General features: G+C 41.8%; 1 protein-coding gene across 12 annotated transcripts in view; it reads left to right on the forward strand.

The window, feature by feature from the left end:
* The window catches only part of DYNC1I1 (dynein cytoplasmic 1 intermediate chain 1), a 407,782-nt gene that overhangs the window by 323,736 nt on the left and 60,617 nt on the right, over positions 1–23,429 (forward strand). For 8 of the 12 annotated variants that reach the window (XM_004007740.5, XM_060414495.1, XM_060414501.1 and 5 more), the window contains 3 exons: positions 455–568; positions 3,034–3,167; positions 7,661–7,805. In XM_004007740.5, coding sequence (XP_004007789.2) covers positions 455–568; positions 3,034–3,167; positions 7,661–7,805 — 393 coding nt within the window. Of the gene's footprint in view, positions 1–454; positions 569–3,033; positions 3,168–5,874; positions 5,950–7,660; positions 7,806–23,429 lie in introns of all 12 variants that reach the window. The other 4 variants (XM_060414497.1, XM_060414492.1, XM_060414493.1 and 1 more) reach the window with 1 other exon arrangement.

The raw sequence follows: 23,429 nt of genomic DNA on the forward strand, positions 1-23,429 counted from the left end.
AAATGTTTGGTGCTGTGGCTGTGATGCACTAAACTTGAGATTTAGTAACACTCCTTCCAAAAGTCAATCATTCTACCCTTCTGAGGACTGTCCGTTTCCATCACTCATGGTGAGCTTAAAAGCCAAACTCCATGCTGGAGCCTCATGTAAGTCACGCGCATTCACCTGTATCCCTTTTGTCCCACCAGTCCTCACTGGCTCCCGCTTGCTTCATTGCACTGCCTCTGACCGAGCAAGGTGAAGCTTTCTGAGTATTTCCACTACTCCGTGGTGCTGCCAGAGCTTTGAAACAAATAAATCAGCTTCCAGTCAACAGTGGCCAGTGACCCGAGGCTTCCATTATTGTAGGGCTGTGTCACTCTTTCATCCCTGTTTCAGAGTAGTGTGTTTGACACTCAGATGTAAGCATTCCTCTTGGATCAGCGTCTGATTCTCCATGTTTTTGTTTCCGCAGCATCCCGTGTACTGTGTAAATGTTGTTGGGACCCAAAATGCTCATAACCTCATCACCGTCTCCACCGATGGCAAAATGTGTTCCTGGAGCCTGGACATGCTCTCCACTCCACAGGTGGGTTTGTTTTCCCCTACACATAAGAGCATCCTGGTTAAAAGAGATACCTCCCTAATGGAATGGAGTTCCTAAAAGCCAAACCCTCACATCCTATAGGAGCTCAAATCAGTGGGTGCACTTGAAAGAGTGGGGCCTGTTTTCGGCAGCCTTCTCTGGAAGCCAAAACCCATTTCCTTTACCGCACATCATGTAATTACTGTAATACGTTAATCCTTAGGTCAGTTTCAAGTGAAAATGAAATAATCCATTTTAAAGCATAGTAATTATGGAAGTTGGCTGCGGTAGGAATCCTGCTTACCCTACAGCATTGTTAAACAAATGCAGAGCGATCCCTGATGGGTGCTTGCCTTGGAGAAAAAGGTATCCCAGCGAAACAGAAATCCAAGCCCTTGCTCACATCTGTAGCCTAGACAACCGCCTTGTGTGTTTGAAGAATTTGTCCAGCCATCTGTTTTCTCCTCTGGAATGTTTGTTAGGGTGGCTGCTGCCATTCCTTGCTCAACAAGCGAGAAGTTGAAAACGAAGAAGTTCCAAGGTCTCCAAACTGCTCCTGATGAGAGTAATGGGAGGCAAACGAAGGAGCAGACGTGGAAGAGACCATGGGGGGAGACAGCTCAGCACAGCTTTCAGAATATACGTGTGTACACACACACAGAAGACAACGCATACACACGCAAACGCGCAAATAGCCACGTCTTTCCACTTTCCTTTGTGGGGAATAAAGTACTTCACTGTCCACCAGCTAAAAACAGAGCACGGTTTCCTGTTGTAGCCGTTGACAATGTGAGGAAACATCAAGAAAGTTGTATAAGATAACTAGGAGATAATTCTCAATGTTAACATTCCTTTCCCCTTTCCTGAACTAAGAATGCTAGAATGTCTCCATCAGAAGTTTAAAAGATACTGGAAATTTCAGGAGACGTAAGGAAATGTGGAAACCAAGAAGAACCTCCCAAAAGTCACCACAAAATAGAGATGTAGAGAATAGTAAAACAAATGTTCTTTTTATCATTTTAGTGTGGGGGGAAGAGCTCATAAGTTCCTTACTGTTTAAGTTCCTCTGCTTTTGCTGATCTTTAACATTTATACAAGTTTAGGGAGTTGTGTGTGGGTATTTTACAGCTTTGTCTTAAATTTCTCAGCAATATGTTGTTTTCTTTTAAAAGCCCTGGAGATTACAAACAGATATGAGTAAACCCTCTAATTAGGAATTTTTAATTGCCCATTTTGATGATTAAATGTGTGTGTGTGTGTGTGTGTGTGTGTGTTTAGGTTACAGCCCCTCGGCTGCGGGGTCATTTTCATTAGTTTTAGGATGCCCACGGATGCCTGTCTCTGGCCAGAGGTGGAAGCATTTCGGTGGTATGGCTGTGGATGGCAGGCAGACAAGGGGGCAGAAGACATTTGCCCTGCTCCCTCTCTGTCCCGAGTGGGTGCCCGCGAGGCCGTGCCCTCCCTCTGCTAATTTTGGCAATGGCACGGTTTGTGTTACTGCCCTCACAGCATCCGCTCACTCAGGCACTCCCCGCGTCTGGGTCTCGCAGACGGCGAGCTTGTCACATGCCCACGTGGTCTGCGTGTTCCAGACTGCTAGCATGTGCTTCCGATTTATAGACTCCATGGCCGAGATGCCTCGGTTTATTTGTTTGCATAAAAGAGACTAAACTTCCAAATATAATGACATGGTCCCTCAGAATTTTTTTTTTTAATTACTTTAGGTGTACCAAGCAGGCTTTTGGATGTAAATAACCAGAAATATTCAAGAATGTTAGTTACATCTAACTACTCTGCACTGTCCTTAAACTCAATTCAGCAGAATGTCTTTTAAAATACACTGGAATTCCCAATTCTGAAAATCATTTTAGATAAAATAAAGACCCTCATTACTATTTTAAAAACCAACTTGAACATTGTTTTTTGCAGACTTAACCGTCTACACACCCAATGTCTGCCCTTCATGAATTCGAGTCCCTATTGAAATCTGCTTCTTATGACCTGAGTGACAACTCTCGGTTTTAGCCCATGGAGGACACACACTCCGGCTTTGACAAATGTGCTCCGTACATCTGATATTAATACATGTGTGTTCTCACGAACAATTGATTTTGAAAATGTTTGTAAATACAAGGGTATTGTGTGTTTTATTAAAGCCTGGGGCTGACAAGTGTAACCATTACAGTATTATCTTTAGTTTCTGCACCATTAGTTTCAAAATTCTCACCTGTCATCTCTGCCTGACTTCAGAAGCAACAGCACATGCTGATGAAATCCAGCCGCTGAAACCAGAGATACACAGAAGCTTGAATGTCAGGGGCAGTAAAGCGTGGTTTCTGGCACAGCCGGGGTCTTTTGTAACGCTGTGTGAAAAGCAAACAGACGATTTAGTCAAATGATTTTTCCGTGCTATCTTTGGCATGGCAAGGAGTTGACAGAGGAAATGTAACCACGCCGTGTTTTGGTAGGAGAGCATGGAGCTGGTGTACAATAAGTCCAAGCCTGTGGCCGTTACTGGAATGGCTTTCCCAACGGGAGACGTCAATAACTTCGTGGTTGGCAGCGAGGAGGGTACAGTCTACACGGCCTGTCGTCATGGAAGGTGAGTTTCTGTTTTCTTACCCGTGACGTGTTCTTCATTTCCGACAGTCTGTTATCGCTTGCTGGATTGTAACACCTTGCATTACGAGAAAGGCATTTCTGAAGAAATGCAAATCACAGCCTCAAGTCTTCACTGTTTTATAACATCCGTCCGCTCTGGTCATTAGCCATTTGTAAGCCTTTGATGGTTCACATTGCCTGGAGGAAAAAAGCCCAAACTTTTTAGCATATCAGAGACGATTCTTGACTGCCCCTACCGCGTGCCCCTCCCCAGCTTCAGCCTTCAGGCTCCAGCCACGCACCCATCCCCACACTGCTGATCCCACTACATATCTGTGAGTTTGTACATTCAGTTTCTCCTGCTGCATCTGGTATTTCTCTCTTCTTGGCCTGATCAATCTCCCCTGCCCTTATCCTTCAAGAGCCAGCACAAAGGTCTTTCCACAAGCCTCTCCTGACTTCCTTGGAGGAAGGAAATCATTTCCTCCTTTATGTTTCCATAGAATTTTCATTCCCTTTATTCATGTGTTCATTTAAGGGCTATTTCCTGAGAACCTACCTTATGTCCGGCACCATCACTTTATAGGGAATGCAGTCAGGAACAAAACAGACCTGGAGTTTATATTCTGGTTGAGGGTGACTGACAGTAAAATAGTAAGTAAATCTGTGGTTTGAGAAGATGAGTACTTGGAGAAAATTAAAGTAGAATCAATGGGATAGGAGTACAAGCTGTCAGATGGATTTGTTTTTTTACTTATTTTTATATCACTTCTGCGTTAGCATTCATCACATTTTTAACTATTCAGCCATCTGCCCTTTTTTTTTTTTTTCTGAACTATTTCCATCTCATTATTGATTTCCTGCTTGGTTCTGGGAACATAGTAAGTGAGGAGTTAAAAATCTATATAAGGAAAAAAGAATGAAAATAACTGCATAATATAGAGAGTGCCTTAGGGCCCTTCCTCCCAATCAGAGGCCAAAATAGTAAGAGATACACGAGGTAGAATGAAGATTCAGAATGAAGAGAGGTGATACAAACTCAGTCTTGATTGAGAGACTGGCAAATACTACTAGGAAAATCTCAGGAAAGAAGTGGAATCCAGTAATTTGGACTAGATTATAAAATTACACACAATATTTAACGAATGGACTCATATTTTGAAAGTTTCACTGTGTTCACCTTGGTGCGTTTTTTCCCTTTCACTTGAGAAGTTCTAATTCAATTGATTTTGCATTTCTTGCACTCATCACAGGCTTTTTAGGTTGCATGAGGAACCAGGAATTGTTCCAAGTCCTTACTCTAGTGTGTTTGTGATTCTTCGAAGAACCAGGCATCCGTGGCCCAGGTGTACGACTCTCCCACTCACACAATACAAGCTATGAAGTTCCTACTTTGCTGCCCACAGAAACCAGCAGTATTTTCCCTCCTCACATGAGTAAAAGATGACTAGGAAGATGTTCCTTATAATTCCATGCCCAGCAGTCTTACTTCATAGAGTTGTTCTCTCAGTCATGTCTGACTCTTTGTGCCCCGCCATGGACTGCAGCCTGCCATAGTCCTCTGTCTGTGGAATTCTCCAGATAAGAATACTGGAGTGGATAGCCGTGTCCTCCTCCAGGGGATCTTCCCGACCCAGAGATAGAACCCAGGTATCCTACATTGCAGGTAGACTCTTTACCTAGTCTGAGCCACCAAGGAAGCCCCCTCCTCCTTCTTTAGTACTGGCTATAACTCTGTATCAAAGTTTTCCAAAAGCAGAGAAAGATCTGATAAAGTTATTCATTCTTGGAAATGTTTGCTGCACAACTACTCTCAGCAAAGGGCATTGCTAGACCTTGCCAGGCATGCAGACATCATTTAAGCCTGTTCCTATCTCCAAGAAACTGATGATGGTGGGAAAGGTAAACACATAAACACCTGCAAGGCAGGTGGAATGTCGTAAATGGAAGGAGAGAAGCACAGAATGCACAGTGGACCAAACAAAGGTTCACAGGTTTATCTACATATTTATTAGAATAGGCAGGACACAGGTTCAGTTCCCTTAACCCAGGGCCTTAGTTATCTGTGAGGGCTCCAGAACATGTTCAGTGATAACTTTTCAGATTTTTTTTGTGTGTGTGAAAATTCTCTAATGTGAGCAACCATTTTCATGATGAATGTTTTTGCTCTGTGGCTCTTTTCCTTTTCAAGCACAATCAGAAGATGCACTGTTCAAAAGAAGGGGACCTAAGGGGCTTCCCAGGTGGCACTAGTGGTAAAGAACCTGCCTGCCGATGACGTAAGAGATGTGGGTCCAATCCCTGGGTTGGGAAGATCCCCTGGAGAAGGGCATGGCAACCCACTCCAGTATTCTTGCCTGGAGAATCCCATGGACAGGGGAACCTGGCAGGCTACAGCCCACGGGCCCTCAAAGAATCAGACACGACTGAAGCGACTTAGCATGCACGCAAGGTACAAACCACAAGTCATTTTCCAACAAGCTTGATTTTGCTTTTTACATTTGTCCATCCGTCTGAAATATAAAACACAGATCTTAGTAAAGTTATAAAGTCACAGGCGTTTGGCTTCATAGTAAACTTAAATGGGTCCTATAGGGCTACAGAGGAGAGGTGTGAAATTTCTGTTTTTCACCTAACATGGAAAAGGTGCAAATCCACTTACATAAATCAAATAAGGTCCTCATTTTGCACCCTATAAACCCTTTCAGGATGCTGTTAAGGGCGAGTGGAATCTCACCTGGGGCCACTCCAAAGATCAGTTCCTCGAGCTCTCTAGAACAAATGTAAGTGATCACATGTAGAACTGCTGTTGGCAGTTTTACCAGGCATAGCTTTTGAGTGCTTGTTACACTACAGCACTTGGCTAGTGATTTCGAATTTTGCTCAACACACTGACATTTACTGGTGGCCCAGAAGCTCACATGCTTTGATAACTTGGTTCATTTTCACTCTTTGTGATGTAATATTTAGAAGCCACAACCTCTCTGTATTTGTCATATTTATAACCTTGTGTATACTTGTGTATACTTAACTTTGTGTAACCAAAATACAGCATTTTGATGTATTTTTTTAATTGGGTGTTATTGCATGCAGACTGTTGTATAATAATGGGTGATAGAAACAATCCCAGCTTAGTTAAAGAAATGACATATGTCTGTGGATAACTTTCAAACTGTGTATCACCATTTCTCAAATGTGCTTTTCTTGGGGAGAAAGGCAGGAGTTTGTCTCTTCTTTTGCTGTTTTGTTCATCAAGTGTTTTTGGACACTTACTACACTATGCAACAAGGAAAACAAGGCACCAGCCCTTACGGAGTTTACATTTAGTGGATTTGTAAATTACTCTCTTCCTTTCAGTGAAAACATAGTTTCCTCTGTATTACATTTAAGTTACTTGGCCTATGATTTTTGTGACAACAAGGGTTTCCACCAAGTTTTACATTTTCAGGAGTGTCAGCCTAATTTAAGAAATTTTCTTGAGGGACTTCCCTGGAGGTCCAGTGGTTAAGGCTTTGTCTTCCAATGCAAGGGGTGTGGGTTTGATCCCCGGTGGAGGAGCTAGGTTCTCAAATGCCTGGTGACCAAAAAACCAAAACAGAAAAAAACACAGAAGCAATGCTGTAACCAATTCAATAAACACTTTAAAAATGGCCCACATCAAAAATAATAATAATAAACTTTAAAGAAAAAAACATTTTGTTGAAAGGATAAATACATGTACTCAAGGATATGTGAAGTTTTATAGCCAAAGTGAAAGTGAAGTTGCTCAGTCGTGTCTGACTCTTTGCAACCCCATGGGCTGTAGCCTACCAGGCTCCTCCGTCCATAGAATCTTCCAAGCAAGAGTACTGGAGTGAGTTGCCATTTCCTTCTCCAGGGGATCTTCCTGACCCAGGGATCTAACCCAGGTCTTAAGTCTTCTCTAAAAGGAGTTAAAATGGAAGTTGTGCCAAATGTCATCACAAGAATAGAATCATCTTATTATAACTATGAAAGCTCTGGGATCTGAGTATATAGTTGTCCCCTGGTATCTGAATCCATGGGGAATTGGTTCCAGGAGCCCTTGCAGGTACCAAAATCTAAGGATGTTCAAGTCCCATCTAAAAATGGCACGGCATAGCTTCCCCTCCATATCACAGGCATCAGTGGATGTGGATGGTTGACTGTGTGTGTTTTCCATCAAAGTATCAATAGCTTCATCAGCAGTGATGGGCTTTGAAATACTCCTAAAGAGGATTAAGTCGATGTTCAATTCTGAAGATTAAAAAGATGTTATTGCGCCATGTTGTTTCAAATCACTGAGAGCAGGCTAGCATTTATTTCTCTTGACGTAACTGTGACAGTGAGTGTCAAGTCTGGTGGTGTATGGCTGTGCTAAATTATGGAGAAGCAACCATGCAGAGACAAACTTGTTTTGTTTTGTTTTTTTCCTTAAAAGCAGTCACTGATTTGTGAAGGTCACTGAAACTCTTGTCTTGTGTGGTCTTCATGCAGCAAAGCCGGCATCGGGGAAGTCTTTGAAGGCCACCAAGGGCCAGTGACAGGAATTAACTGCCACATGGCAGTGGGCCCAATCGACTTCTCACACCTGTTTGTCACATCGTCATTTGACTGGACCGTCAAACTGTGGACTACAAAGGTGAGCACACCGTGATTTCCTTTCCCAGGTTGCACCTAGGCAAGAGGACAGTGTTGTCCCCTGCAAGGAATTGTGGGGAGCCTGAAGTCTCTTCTAGGCTACCTGACATTGGGAATTCATACAACTTTCTGGTGTGTGAGCTAGTTAAGGCTCACTTTCTCAGTCCATTTAATTTAACATATATAAGTAATATATGTTACTGGAGAATACTCTCATTGTAAAAATTCAGACAATGCAAATAATGATAAAAACAAGTCCTTCTTCACCAACACTAAGCCTGCCCATGGCATCCCCTTCATTGACTTTGATCCTAGCCTTCTCCCCAGACGTGTACCCCCTGTTATCACTTCAGTTTTGAGTATCCAGAGCTTTGCAGTGGTTATGTACATCTGTATCTATGGAAATACAGGACTTGAGATGGGGTTCTTGGTTTTGGAGGTTCGGGTTTTAGGGACTTCCTGAGTTTTGGTGGTTTTCAAATGAGTAAATGGCACTGTCTTATTTGTACTTAAAAAATATGTTTATTTATTTATGACTGTGCTGGTCTTTATTGCTTTGCATGGGCTTTCTCTGATTGCTGTGCGTGGGGACTACTCTTCATTGAGGTACACGGGCTTCTTATCTCGGTGTCTTCTCTTGTTGCAGAGCACAGTCTCTAGGCACGTGGGCTTCAGTAGCTGTGGCGCATGCGCCCTAGAGCGCAGGCTCAGTGGCTGCAGTGCATGGGCCCTGGAGTGCAGGCTCAGTAGTATGGCGAATGCGCTCACGTGCTCCAGGGCATGTAGGATCTTCCTGGATGAGGGATCAAACGAGGATCAGCTGCACTGGCCGGCAGATTCTTATCCACTGTGCCACCAGGGTAGTCCTCTGATTTGTACTTTTAAAGGTAGTTCTGATCATGTTTGGGAGCAAGAAGAACTGGGAAAGGCCACCTACAAGAAAGGTGCAGGAGTCCAGGGAAGAAATAACAGTGGCTTAGATCAGGAATTTGAAATGGAGAAGAATAGATGGGTTCAAGAATCATTTATGAGGAAAAAGTCACAGAATTTGGCAATTGATTTGATTCAAGGAAGGTGAGAGAGGGAGAGTCAGCAGAAAAGAGCCCTGGTTTAAGACTGGGGCAGCTGGAGATCTGGGGTGCCATTCATTGTGCTGAGCAATGCCCAAAGAAGGGCGTGATGGTAAGGGGAAACACACAGGTTGGGTTTATGGTGCCTGGGAGGCACAGTTCACAGCCTTCACTGCGCAGTTTGAGAATTGGGACAGAAGAAGAGGAAGCGTTTGGGACTGCAGGAATGGACTTAATTGCAACAAGAATAACAATGATTATTAAGTCCAAGGAGTGGGTCGTAAAAGAAATGCTGAAACACAATGCAGAGAAAGAAAATATTTAGGAAATAGGAGTTGTGGAAGTAGAAAAGAAGATTAAAAATTAACAGCCCAAGAAATGGGAAAAAATGTTGTTTGCAAATGGGGCTTCCAGGATATTAATGAAAAGAGACCGTGTCAAGAGGACAGAGTTGCCTCTTAGCTGCATGAAAAACAACCACACTAGAAATTCACACTAAAAGCAAGTTGAGAAACCTTTTTTCAACTATGAGATTGATATAAATCCAGAAGATAGCATTGTCTGTGGTGAGACTGAAAGAAAACAACCATTCTCCTACAATGTCATTGGACATGCAAATAGTACTACACTAGGGAGGGGAATTTGGCAATATCTAAAAATAATGAATACATATTTGCTCATTGGTAGAGCAGTTCCCACTTCTAGGATTCTAATGCCAAAGATATACTAGCAATAAATGAGAAAAAGACTTACACAGAGAGATTTCTTGATAGAGAAAGACTACCTTGAATCGCAGAACACTGGGAAAAACCCAAAAGCCCATCAGTAGGACACTGAACAAATCTAAAGTATGGCATGTCCACGTGAGGGAGTACTATTCAGGCGTAGAAAGGAATGAAGATGTTCTCATACTCTTATGAAGTGATCTCTAGGATATATTTTTTAAATGAGAAGAGCAAGGTGGAGAAACATGTAAATAGTTTGTTGTCATCATTTACTATTAACTTAGACGTTTTTTAAATTTAATTTTTGTTTTATAGTTGATTTGCAATGTTGTGTTAGTTTTAGGAGTCCAGCACAGTGATTCAGTTCCTTTTCAGGTTGTTTTCCCATTTAGTTTATTATAGGATACTGAGTAGAGCTCCCTGGGCTATGCAGTAGTGTGTGCGAGTCAGTCTCAATCTCCTGATGTATGCCTCCCCACTTTTCCCCTTTGGGAACCATAAGTTGGCTTTTGAAGTCTGTGAGTCTGTTTCTGTATTGTAAATAGGTCCATGTGTATCATTGTTTTAGATTCCACATACAAGTGATATCATATGATGTTTGTATTTCTGTCTGATTACTTCGCTTAGTGTAATAATCTCTAGGTGTGCTGCAAATGGTATTATTCTTTGTTATGACTGAGTACTATTCCATTATGTATTATGTACCGCATCCTCTTTATCCACTCTCTGTCTGTGGACATTTACATTGCTTCTATGTTTCAGCTATTGTAAATAGTACTGCAGTGAACATTAGGGTACATGTATCTTTAAAAAAAGTTTTTTTGGAGTATTGTTGATTTACAATGTTGTGTTAGTTTCAGATATACAGCAAAGTGAATCAGTTATTCATACACATATAGCCATACTATTTTTTAGATTATTTTCCCATGTAGGTCATTGCAGAGTATTGAGTATAGTTCCCTGTGCTGAACAGTAGATTCTTATTATTATCTATTTTATATATAGTAGTTATAGTAGTAATGTATTTATATCTATATTACATATGTAACATTACATATATTGTAATATAGATATAATGTGACATATATATATATGCAAATTCCAACCTCCCAGTTTATCCCTCCCCTACTTATGCCCTCTGAGTGAACTCTGGGAGATGGTGATGGGACAGGGAGGCCTGGCGTGCTGCGATTCATGGGGTCGCAGAGAGTCGGACATGACTGAGCGACTGAACTGAACTGGACTGAACTGAACTTATGCCCTGGTAACTATAAGTTTGTGTTCTACATCTCTGACTCTACTTCTGTTTTGTAAAAAGTTCACTTTACCCCCTTCCTTTTTTAGATTCCACATGTTAGTGACATGTGATATTTGTCTCTCTGTGTCTGACGTACTTCACTCAGTACGGCAGTATCTAAGTCCGTCCATGTTGCTGCAAATGGCATTTCACTCTTTTTTATTGCTGAGTAATATTCTGTTGTATATATGTACCATATCTTCCTTATCCGTTCCTCCGTTGATGGACATTTAGGTTGCCTCCATGTCTTGCCTATTATAAACAGTACTGTTTATAAACATGGGGTGTATGTATCTTTTCTTTTTTTTAATACATACTTTACTTTTATTTATTTATTTATTTATTTTAAATTTTGGTTTTGTTCCAATATATGCCCGAGTGGGATTGCTGGATCATATGGTGACTCTATTTTTAGCTGTTTAAGAAACCCCCATACTGTGCTTTATAATGGTTGTACCAATTTACATCCCACCAATAGCATAGGAGAGTTCCCTTTTCTCCAGACCCTCTCCAGCATTTATTGTTTGTAGTCTTTTTGATGATAGCCATTCTGACTAGCATGAGGTGGTATGTCATTGTAGTTTTGATTTGCATTTCTCTATGGGAGGGATTGGGAGCAGGAGGAGAAGGGGACGACAGAGGATGAGATGGCTGGATGGCATCACTGACTCGATGAACGTGAGTCTGAGTGAACTGTGGGAGTTGGTGACAGACAGGCAGGCCTGGCGTGCTGCGATTCATGGGGTCGCAAAGAATCGGACAATACTGAGTGACTGAACTGAACTGAACTGAACTGAAGGGTTAGCAATGTTGAGCATCTTTTCATATGCTTTCGGGACATCTGTTTATCTTCTTGGGAAAAATGTCTCTTTATATCTTCGGCCCATTTCTTGATTGGGTTGTTTGTTTTTATTCTGAGCTGCGTGAGCTATTTATATATTTGGAGGATTAATCCCTTGTTGATTGCATCATTTGCAAATATTTTCTTCCATTCTGTGGATTGTCTTTCGGTTTTGTTTATAGTTTCCTTTGTGGTGCAAAAGCTTTTAAGTTTAATTTGGTCCCACTAGTTTATTTTTGGTTTTATTTTCATTACTCTTAGAAGTGGATCCAAAAAGATATTGCTGTGATTTATGTCAATGTTCTGCCTACGTTTTCCCTCTGAGGGGAGCTTATTTTGTGTATGGTGTTAAAGAATGTTCTAATTTCATTCTTTCACATGTAGTGGACATGTAGTCAACTTTATTCAACAACACTAATTGAAGAAACTGCCTTTTCTCCATTGTATATTCTCGCCTCGTTTGTCAAAGATAAGGTGCCCATAGGTGCATGGGTTTATCTCCAGGCTTTCTGTCTTGTTCCATTGATCTATATTTTTGTTTTTGTACCAATTTCATGCTGTTTTGATGACTGTGGCTTTGTAGTATAGTGTGAAGTCAGGGAGCCTGCTTCCTCCAGCTCCATTTTTCTTTCTCAGGTTTACTTTGGCTATTCAGGGTCTTGCGTGTTTCCATACAAATTAAAATTTTTTTTTTGTCTAGTTCTATGAAAAATACCATTGGTAATTTAATAGGAATTGCATTGAACCTGTAAATTGCCTTCAGTAGTATATTCATCTTGACAACTTTGATTCTTCTAATTCAAGAACATGGTTTATCTTTCCATCTGTTTGTATCATCTTTGATTTCTTTCATCAACCTCTTATAGTTTTCAAAGTACAGGTCTTTTTCTCCTTATGTAGATTTGTTCCTAGGTATTTTATCCTTTTTGGTGCAGTGGTAAATGGGATTGTTGCCTTAATTTCTCCTGGTGACCTTTCGTTGTTAGTGTGTAAAATGCATGAGATTTCTGTGTATTAAAGTTGTGTATCCTGCAACTTTACCAAGTTCATTGATGAGTTTTAGTAGTTTTCTGGTAGCATCTTTAGGATTTTCTTTTTTTAATGAGTTTATTTAATTGGAGGCTAGTTACTTCACAATATTGTGGTGGTTTTTGCCATACGTGGACATGAATCAGCCACAGGTGTACGTGTCCCTCATCCTGAACTATATGTAGTATCATGTCATCTGCAAACAGTGACAGTTTTACTACTTTTTTCAACTTGAATGCTTTTTATTACTTTTTCTCCCCTGATTGCTGTGATTAGAGCTTCCAAACCTATGTTGAATAAAAGTGGCAAGAGTGGACATTCTTGTCTTGTTCCTGGTCCAAAGTAAATGCTTTCAGCATTTCCTCATAGAGTGTGGTGTTAGCTGTGGGTTTGTCATATATGGCTTTTATTATGTTGACATATGTTCCTTCTATGTGCACCGTTTAGAGAGTTTTTTATCATAAGTGGATGCTGAATTTTGTCAAAAGTTTTTTTCTGCATCTGTTGAGATGATCACATGGTTTTTATTCCTCAGTTTGTTAGTGTGATGCGTCACACTGATTTGTAGATATTGAGAAATTCTTGCATCCCTAGATAAATCCCACTTGATCAAAGTGTATGATCCTTTTAATGTAGGAATTATGTTTGCTAGTATTGTGTTGAGGATTTTTGCACCTAAGTCCGTCAGTGATATTGGCCTGCAGTTTTCTTTTTTTATGATATTTTTGTCTGGTTTTGGTGTCAGGGTGCTATTTCATAGAATTAGTCTGGGAGCATTCCTTCCTCTGCAATTTTTTTGAAATAGTTTCAGAAGTATAGGTGTTACCTCTTCTCTAACTGTGTGCTTCCCCAGTGGCTCAGTGGTGAAAAATCTTGCATGCAGTACAGGAGACACTGCATTGAGACACAGGTTAGATCGTTGGGCCAGGAAGATCCCTTGGAGGAGAAAATGGTAACCCACTCCAATATTCTTGCTGGAAGAATCCTATGGACAGAGGAGCCTGGTGGACTTTAGCCCATGGGGTCACAAAGAGTCGGACATGCCTGAGCATGCGTGCACACACTTCTCTCAGTGTTTGATAGAATTTTCCTATGAAGCCATTTGGTCCACACTTGATCCTGGACTTGTGTTTGTTGGGAGTTTTTAAATCATAGTTTCACTTTCAGTGCTTATGATTGTTCTGTTAATATTTTCTGTGTCTTCCTGGTTCAGTATTTGTAGACTGTATCTTTCTAAGAATTTGTCCATTTTTTCTAGGTTGTCCATTTTATTGTCATAGTGTTGCTTGTAGTAGTCTTTTATGATCATTTGCATTTCTGTGATGTCAGTTGTAACTTTTCCTTTTTTATTTTTGCTGCTGCTGCTAAGTCATTTCAGTCATGTCTGACTCTGTGCAACCCCATAGACGGCAGCCCACCAGGCTCCCTGTCCCTGGGATTCTCCAGGCAAGACCACCGGAGTGGGTTGCCATTTCTTTCTAGTGGTATTAATTTGAGCCCTCTTTTTCTTGATGAGTCTAGCTAAAGACCTATCAATTTATCTTTTCAGAGAACCAACTTTTAGTTTCACTGAGTTTTTTTCTATTGTTTTCTTTATTTCATTTATTTCTGTTCTGATCTTTTATTTCTTTCCTTATACTAGCTTTGTGCTTTATTTATTCTTCTTCTAGTGGCTTTGGGTGTAAGGTTTGACTGTTTATTTGGTATTTCCTCATTGATTTCTTCAGTCATCCATTAGTTGTTTAGTAGCATATTGATTAGCCTCCATGTGTTTGTGGCTTTTACAACTTTTTTTTCTTATAGTTGATTTCTAATGTCATATCATTCCTGTCAGAAAAGATGTTTGATATGTTTTCATTTTTTTACACTTATCAAGGCTTGCTTTATGGCCCAGCATGTGATCTGTCCCAGAGAAAGTTTCCCATGCACTTGAGAAGAATGTGTATTCTGCTGCTTTCAGATGGAATGCTCTATAAATATCAGTTAAGTCCAGCTGGTCTGATGTTTCATTTAAGGCTTGTGTTTCCTTATTAATTTTCTGTCTGGATGATCCGTCCATTGTTGTAAGTGGGGTGTTAAAGTCCCCCACTATTACTGTGTTACTGTCTATTATCCTTTTAGTGTCTATTGGTGCTTGTCTTATGTACTGAGGTGCTTCTGTGTTGGGTGCATAAATACTTACAATTGTTATGTCTTATTGGATTGATCCCTTGATCACCATGTAGTGTCCTTCCTTGTCTCTTGTAATAGTCTGTTCTGAAGTCTATACTGTCTGTTATGATATTTGATTTCCATTTGCATGGACTATCTTTTTCCATCCCCTCAGTTTCAGCCTGTATGTGTTCCTAGGTCTGAAGTGAGTCTCTTGTAGACAGCGTATATACTGGTTTTGTTTTTGTATCTATTCAAGCAAGTCTGTGTCTTTTGATTGGAGCATTTCATTCATTTTCATTAAAAGTAAGTATTGATATATATGAGTTAAATTCACCCATTCCAGTCCATTTTAGTTCGCTGATTCCTAGAATGTCGACGTTCACCCTTGCCATCTCTTGTTTGACCTCTTCCAATTTGCCTTGATTCATGGACCTGACATTCCAGGTTCCTATGCAATATTGCTCTTTTACAGCATCGGATCTTGCTTCTATCACCAGTCCAGTGCACAGCTGGGTATTGTTTTTGCTTTGGCTCCATCCCTTCGTTCTTTCTGGAGTTATTTCTCTGCTGATCTCCAGTAGCATATTGGGCACCTAATGACCTGAGGAGTTCCTCTTTCAGTATCCTATCATTTTGCCTTTTCATACTGTTCATGGGGTTCTCAAGGCAAGAATACTGAAGTGGCTTGCCATTCCCTTCTCCAGTGGACCACGTTCTGTCAGACCTCTCCGCCATGACCCGCCTGTCTTGGGTTGCCCCACGGGCATGGCTTGGTTTCATTAAGTTAGACAAGGCTGTGGTCCTAGTGTGATTAGATTGACTAGTTTTCTGTGAGTATGGTTTCAGTGTGTCTGCCCTCTGATGCCCTCTTGCAACACTTACCATCTTACTTGGGTTTCTCTTACCTTGGACGTGGGAGTATTTCTTCACGGCTGCTCCAGCAAAGCACAGTGCTGCTCCTTACCTTGGATGAGGGTTATCTCCTTACTGCCACCGTTCCTGACCTTCAAAGTGGGATAGCTCCTCTAGGTCCTCCTGTGCCTGCTCAGCCACTGCTCCTCGGGATGCTCCTCCCGGCTGTGGGCCCTGGCCTCGGGCACGTGGGTGGCTCCTTCCAGCTGCCCTCCCTAGCCTCAGGCTCGGGGTGGCTCCTCAGGGTCACTGCTCCTGACCTCGGGTGCGAGGTGGCTCCTCCCAGCTGCCGCCCCTGACCTCGGACGCGGGGTGTCTCTTTCCGGCCGCCCCTGACCTCGGATGTAGGGTAGCTTCTCCCGGCCGCCACTGACCTCGGACATGGGGTATCTCCTCTCGGCCGCTGCCCCTGACCTCCGACACAGGGTAGCTCCTCTCAGCCGTGCTTACTGCGCTGGCTTTCGCAGCCACCTGTGCTTCTACTACTGCAGGCAGGAATCCCTCAGAAGAAACGGAGTAGCCATCATGGTCAACAAAAGAGTCCGAAATACAGTACTTGGATGCAGTCTCAAAAATGACAGAATGATCTCTGTTCGTCTCTAAGGCAAACCATTCAATGTCACAGTTATCCAAGTCTATGCCCCAACCAGTAATGCTGAAGAAGCTGAAGTTGAACAGTTTTATGAAGACCTACAAGACCTTTTAGAACTAACACCCAAAAAAGATGTCCTTTTCATTATAGGGGACTGGAAGGCAAAAGTAGGAAGTCAAGAAACACCTGGAGTAACAGGCAAATTTGGCCTTGAAATGCGGAATGAAGCAGGGCAAAGACTAATAGAGTTTTGCCAAGAAAATGCACTGGTCATAGCAAACACCCTCTTCCAACAACACAAGAGAAGACTCTACACATGGACATCACCAGATGGTCAACACCGAAATCAGATTGATTATATTCTACGCAGCCAAAGATGGAGAAGCTCTATACAGTCAGCAAAAAGAAGACCAGGAGCTGAATGTGGCTCAGATCATGAACTCCTTATTACCAAATTCAGACTTAAATTGAAGAAAGTAGGAAAACCGCTAGACCATTCAGGTATGACCTAAATCAAATCCCTTATGATTATACAGTGGATGTGAGAAATAGATTTAAGGGCCTAGATCTGATAGATAGAGTGCCTGATGGACTATGGAAGGAAGTTTGTGACATTGCGCAGGAGACAAGGATCAAGACCATCCCCACGGAAAAGAAATGTGAAAAAGCAAAATGACTGTCTGGAGAGGCCTTACAAATAGCTGTGAAAAGAAGAGAGGCAAAAAGCAAAGGAGAAAAGGAAAGATATAAGCATCTGAATGCAGAGTTCCAAAGAATAGCAAGAAGAGATAAGAAAGCCTTCTTCAGCGATCATTGCAAAGAAATAGAGAAAACAACAGATTGGGAAAGACTAGAGATCTCTTCAAGAAAATTAGAGATACCAAGGGAACATTTCATGCAAAGATGGGCTCGATAAAGGACAGAAATGGTATGGACCTAACAGAAGCAGAAGATATTAAGAAGAGGTGGCAAGAATACACGGAAGAACTATACAAAAAAGATCTTCACGACCAAGATAATCATGATGATGTGATCACTAATCTAGAACCAGACATCTTGGAATGTGAAGTCAAGTGGGCCTTAGAAAGCGTCACTATGAACAAAGCTAGTGGAGGTGATGGAATTCCAATTGAGCTGTTTCAAATCCTGAAAGATGATGCTGTGAAAGGGCAGCACTCACTATGCCAGCAAATTTGGAAAACTCAGCAGTGGCCACAGGACTGGAAAAGGTCAGTTTCCATTCCAATTCCAAAGAAAGGCAATGCCAAAGAATGTTCAAACTACCGCACAATTGCACTCATCTCACACGCTAGTAAAGTAATGCTCAAAATTCTCCAAGCCAGGCTTCAGCAATACATGAACCGTGAACTCCCTGACATTCAAGCTGGTTTTAGAAAAGGCAGAGGCACCAGAGATCAAATTGCCAACATCCGCTGGATCATGGAAAAAGCAAGAAATTCCAGAAAAACATCTATTTCTGCTTTATTGACTATGCCAAAGCCTTTGACTGTGTGGATCACAATCGACTGTGGAAAATTCTGAAAGAGATGGGAATACCAGACCACCTGCCCTGCCTCTTGAGAAATCTGTATGCAGGCCAGGAAGCATTGTTAGAACTGGACATAGAACAACAGACTGGTTCCAAATAGGAAAAGGAGTACGTCAAGGCTGTATATTGTCACCCTGCTTATTTAACTTCTATGCAGAGTACATCATGAGAAACACTGGACTGGAAGAAGCACAAGCTGGAATCAAGATTGCTGGGAGAAATATCAATAACCTCAGATATGCCGATGACACCACCCTTATGGCAGAAAGGGAAGAGGAGCTAAAAGCCTCTTGATGAAAGTGAAAGAGGAGAGTGAAAAAGTTGGTTTAAAGCTCAACATTCAGAAAACGAAGATCGTGGCATCCGGTCCCATCACTTCATGGCAAATAGATGGGGAAACAGTAGAAACAGTGTCAGACTTTATTTTTTGGGGCCCCAGAATCACTGCAGATGGTGACTGCAGCCATGAAATTAAAAGACGCTTACTCCTTAGAAGGAAAGTTATGACCAACCTAGATAGCATATTCAAAAGCAGAGACATTACTTTGCCGACTAAGGTCCGTCTAGTCAAGGCTATGGTTTTTCCTGTGGTCATGTATGGATGTGAGAATTGGACTGTGAAGAAGGCTGAGTGCCGAAGAATTGATGCTTTTGAACTGTGGTGTTGGAGAAGACTCTTGAGAGTCCCTTGGACTGCAAGGAGATCCAACCAGTCCATTCTAAAGGAGATCAGCCCTGGGAATTCTTTGGAAGGAATGATGCTAAAGCTGAAGCTCCAGTACTTTGGCCACCTCATGAGAAGAGTTGACTCATTGGAAAAGACTCTGGTGCTGGGAGGGATTGGGGGCAGGAGGAGAAGGGGACGACAGAGGATGAGATGGCTGGATGGCATCACGGACTCGATGGACGTGAGTCTGAGTGAACTCCGGGAGATGGTGATGAACAGGGAGGCCTGGCGTGCTGCGATTCATGGGGTCGCAAAGAGTCAGACACAACTGAGCGACTGAACTGAACTGAACTGATTGATATATATGTTTCTATTTGCATTTTCTTAAATGTTTCGGGTTTGTTTTTGTAGGTCTTTTTTCTTTCTTTCCTCTTTTGTTCTCTTTTGTGATTTGATGAGTATCTTGAGTACTGTGTTTGGATTGCTTTTTTTATTGTTTATGTATACATCTATTGTACATTTTTGGCTTGTGGTTACCATAAGGTTTTGATATAGCAATCTGTATGTATCCAAGGTTGTTTTATGTCCAGTCAGTTCAGTTCAGTCACTCAGTCGTGTCCGACTCTTTGCGACCTTGTGAATCACAGCACGCCAGGCCTCCCTGTCCATCACCAACTCCCAGAGTTCACTCAAACTCATGTCCATCGAGTCGGTGATGCCATCCAACCAGCTCATCCTCTATTGTCCCCTTCTCCTCCTGTCCCCAATCCCTCCCAGCATCACGGTCTTTTCTAATGAGTCAACTCTTCGCATGAGGTGGCCAAAGTACTGGAGTCAGCTTCAGCATCAGTCCCTCCAGTGAACACCCAAGACTAATCTCCTTTAGGATGGACTGGTTGGATCTCCTTGCAGTCCAAGGGACTCTCAAGAGTCTTCTCCAACACCACAGTTCACTGGTCTCTTAATTTCAAATGCATTTCAAACATCCCACATTTGTATTCTCCTCTTCTCATGATTGCTGGTTTTGTATATTTGTGTGTGAATGATTTCCTTCTTTTATTGTATATTTACCCTAACCAGTGAACTTTTTTGTTAGTAATTTTCTTCTTTCTAGTTGTGGCTTTTTCTTTTCCTCCTAGAGAAGCTCTTTTTGCCCTTGTTACAAAGCTGGTCCAGTGGTGCTAGATTCTCTTACCTTTTGCTTGTCTGTAAAGCTGTTGATTTCTCCATCAGATCAGAATGAGAGCCTCGTTAGGTAGAGCATTCTTGGTTGTAGGTTCTTCCCTTTTATCACTTGCAATATGTCATGTCCCTCCCTTCTGGCCTGCAGAGTTTCTGCTGATAAATCAGCTGATAATCTTACGGGAGTTCCTTTGTGTGTTATTTGTTGCTTTTAATATTGGTTTCCTTGTCTTTAATTTTTGTCAGTTGGAGTACTATTTTTCTCAGCATGTTTCCCTGCATGGGCCTCTCTGCAATGTCTGGATTTGGGTGCCTGTTTCTTTTTTTGTGTTAGGAAAGTTTTCAGCTATTATCTCCTCAAATATTTTCTCAGATACTTTCCTCTCTTTTCCTTTTGGGTCCCCGATAATGCAAACATCAGTACATTTAATGTTGCCTCAGAGGTCTCTTAGATGTTGTCATTTCTTTTAGTTCTTTTTTCTTGATTCTGTTCTGTAGCAGTGATTTCCTCAGTGTGTTCTCCAGGTCACTTATTCTCTCTGCCTCATTTATTCTGCGATTATGCCTTCTAGTGTTATTGTATTGTTCTCCTCTGTTTGTTCTTTAAAGCGCCTGTTGCTATTGTTCAGTCACTAAGTCATGTCCAGTTCTTTGCACCCCATGGCCTGCAGCACACCAGGCTTCCCCATCCTTCACTATCTTCTGGAGTTTGCTCAAACTCGTGTCCATTGAGTAGGTTATGCTGTGTAAGCATCTCAACACCGGCCACCCCTTTCTCTTCTTGCCCTCTATCTTTCCCAGCATCAGGGTGTTTTCCAGTGAGTTGGCTCTTTGCATCAGGTGGCCAAAGTATTGTAGCTTAAGCTTCAGCATCAGTCCTTGCAATGAATATTCAGAGTTGGTTTCCTTTAGGATTCACAGATTTGATCTCCTTAGAGTCCAAGGGACTCTCAAGAGTCTTCTGCAGCACCACAGTTGGAAAGCATCAATTCTGTGGCTCTTTATCGAACATTTCTTCTCTCCTCTTGGTCTGTGTCTCCAGTCTGTTTCCAGTATCTTGGACCATCTTTACTACCGTTACTCTGAATTCTTTTTCAAGAAACTGCGCATCTCCACTTCACTTAATTGTTCTTTATTTTCTTCCTTCGTCTGCAGCATATTTCTCTGCTGTCTCATTTTACCTAACTTTCCGTATCTGTGGTCTGTGTTTCTCAGGCTTTAGGGTTGTAATTCTTCTTGCTTCTGATGTTTCCCACCTCCCTTGTGGGTGAGCTTAGTTTAGGGGCCTGTGCAGGCTTCCTGGTGGGAGGGGCTGGTGCCTGCTCAGGAGGTGGAGCTGAGTCTTATCCCTCTGTGGGTAGGACCATGTCAAAGAGTGTGTTTGTAGGTGGCTGCTGGCGCAGATGGCTTTGGGCAGCCTGTCTGCTCGTGGGTGGTACTGTGTTCTCACTCTGTTGGTTGTTTGGCCTGCGGCATGCCGGCACTGGAACCTGTGGGCTGTTGAGGGCGGCCAGTTCTTGGCGCCAAAATGGTGACCTCTGGGAGAGCTCACACAGATGAATGTTCCCTGGATCCTCTGCCACCGGGGTCGCTTCCTCGTCAGTGAGCCGCAGCTGACTCCTGCCTCCCCAGTAAATCCTCCAGGACCCATAGGTAGGTCTGGCCTAGGCTTCTGTGGAGTCACTGGTTTGTCCAGGTTTTCTGGTGCACATGGAATCTTGTGTGTGCCCTTCAAAAGTGGAGTCTCTGTTTGCCCCAGTCCCTCTCTTGTACTCGAGGCCTGCTGGCCTTCAAGGTCAAATGCTCCGGGAGCTCCTAGTCTCGGTTCCAGACCCCCAGGCTGGGGAGAATGACGTGGGGCTCAGAACTCTCATTCCTGTGGGAGAACCACTGCAATGGAACTGTTTTCCAGCCAGTGGTAAAAAAATCTGTTTGTCGATGCAGGAGACATAAGAGACGTGGGTTCAGTACCTGGGTTGGGAAGATCCTCTGGAGGAAGGCATGGCAGTCTACTCCAGTACTCTTGCCTGGAGAATCCTGTGGATAGGGGAGCCTGGAAGACTATGGTCCATAGGATCACAAGGAGTTGAACATGAGTGAAGCAACTTAGCACACACTTGCTACATATGGAGTTTGATCATATTGTGAAAGCACACCTCCTACGATCTGTCTTTGGGTGTTCAGTATCTCTTTTGGTAAGTTCAAGTCTTTTTCGTTGATAGTTGTTCAGCAGCCAGTTGTGATTCTGCTGTTTTCATGAGAGGAGTTGAGCTCAAGTTCTCCTACGCTCGAGTCCTACTCTGCCTTCTTGTCTCATCTCCTAAATTAAATGTCTACTTAAACATTTTTAAAAGTTTGAAAGATGAACCACACACAAAAAGATTATTATTTATAGAGAGGCTGACGGCTTAAAGGAACAGCCATTCTTCCTTGAATATACCTTGGTAGTACATTTGGCTTGAGAACCATGTAAATATTATTTTACATAGTAATAAATTTCACAATTGGTTCCTTTACATTGAAGTAACATGAAATCAACTTTAGTGTGGTTCAAATTGAAGGCAAAACCTTACAGTATGGGACAATTCTAAATGACTTTAAAACCCTCTATTTTTTACTATATATTCCAGAAAAGATATATTTTAAGGATAAAAAGACTCCCCGCCCCCCCCTGCCCCCGCCAAAAAAATAAATCGTTTAACTACTTCCGGTATTCATATTGCTGATGGTTTCTTTGCTTCTGTCTCTGACACTGTTGCATTTGTATCTTGATGTTGATGGCTGTGAGGTTGAGGTCACTGAGAATTCATATTATTAGCAGGGTTGAAAGAAGACACAAGTACAGAAAGTTAAGTAAAAACTGTTGTAATCCTGAGTTTGAGTTGGATGTATCAATAAATACTCATGGTGTTTCCTACCTTTAAATCTAAAAGAATACATATCCACATGTCTGTCTACCAAAATGGTTTAGAAACAATGATCAATCCCGTATCAGTGACTCTTCTGGTGTCCATATCGTGCTTTCTAAATGCCAGTGGCTCTAAAAAAACCCAGAGATCCTTGAAGAAATTAATGATCCTAGATCTGGAGCAGGAAATGTATAAAATGAGTCTGAAGTATTTCATCATAATAGAAAGTAAGGATGCTAACAGGTGCTACAGATTTCTTGTTTACGAGTTTGGAAAACAAGCTGAATACGCTTCTGCTGTCTTTAAGAGTAATAGGCTGAGATCATAATGATACTGAAGAACAAAACAAACCCATTAATTATCTTTGGGGAATATTAAGGAAACCACTTTATTATTTTAAAAACTAATAGCTAAAGGAAAAAATCAGTCATTTATTCTGAAAGAATCAAAAGTTTATTTTGTCTTTTCTATATGATCTGTACTTCAGGGTTACTGTATACTTGATGAGAGTAGTGTTTCTTTATGGGAAAAAGAAATGATAAATTTGAATATTATCACTTTGCAACCTCTAGTGATCTAAGCAATGATTATTGCTGATAACATCTTAAAAATAGAAACCACCTTTGTAATTATGGGAATATATAATGCCACTTTTGAAGTAGGTTTGTCCCCCAGATTGAATCTGAATCTTATCCGTC

The sequence above is a fragment of the Ovis aries genome, chromosome 4, assembly GCF_016772045.2.
Source record: "Ovis aries strain OAR_USU_Benz2616 breed Rambouillet chromosome 4, ARS-UI_Ramb_v3.0, whole genome shotgun sequence".
In the NCBI taxonomy this organism is placed as follows: Eukaryota; Metazoa; Chordata; class Mammalia; order Artiodactyla; family Bovidae; genus Ovis; species Ovis aries.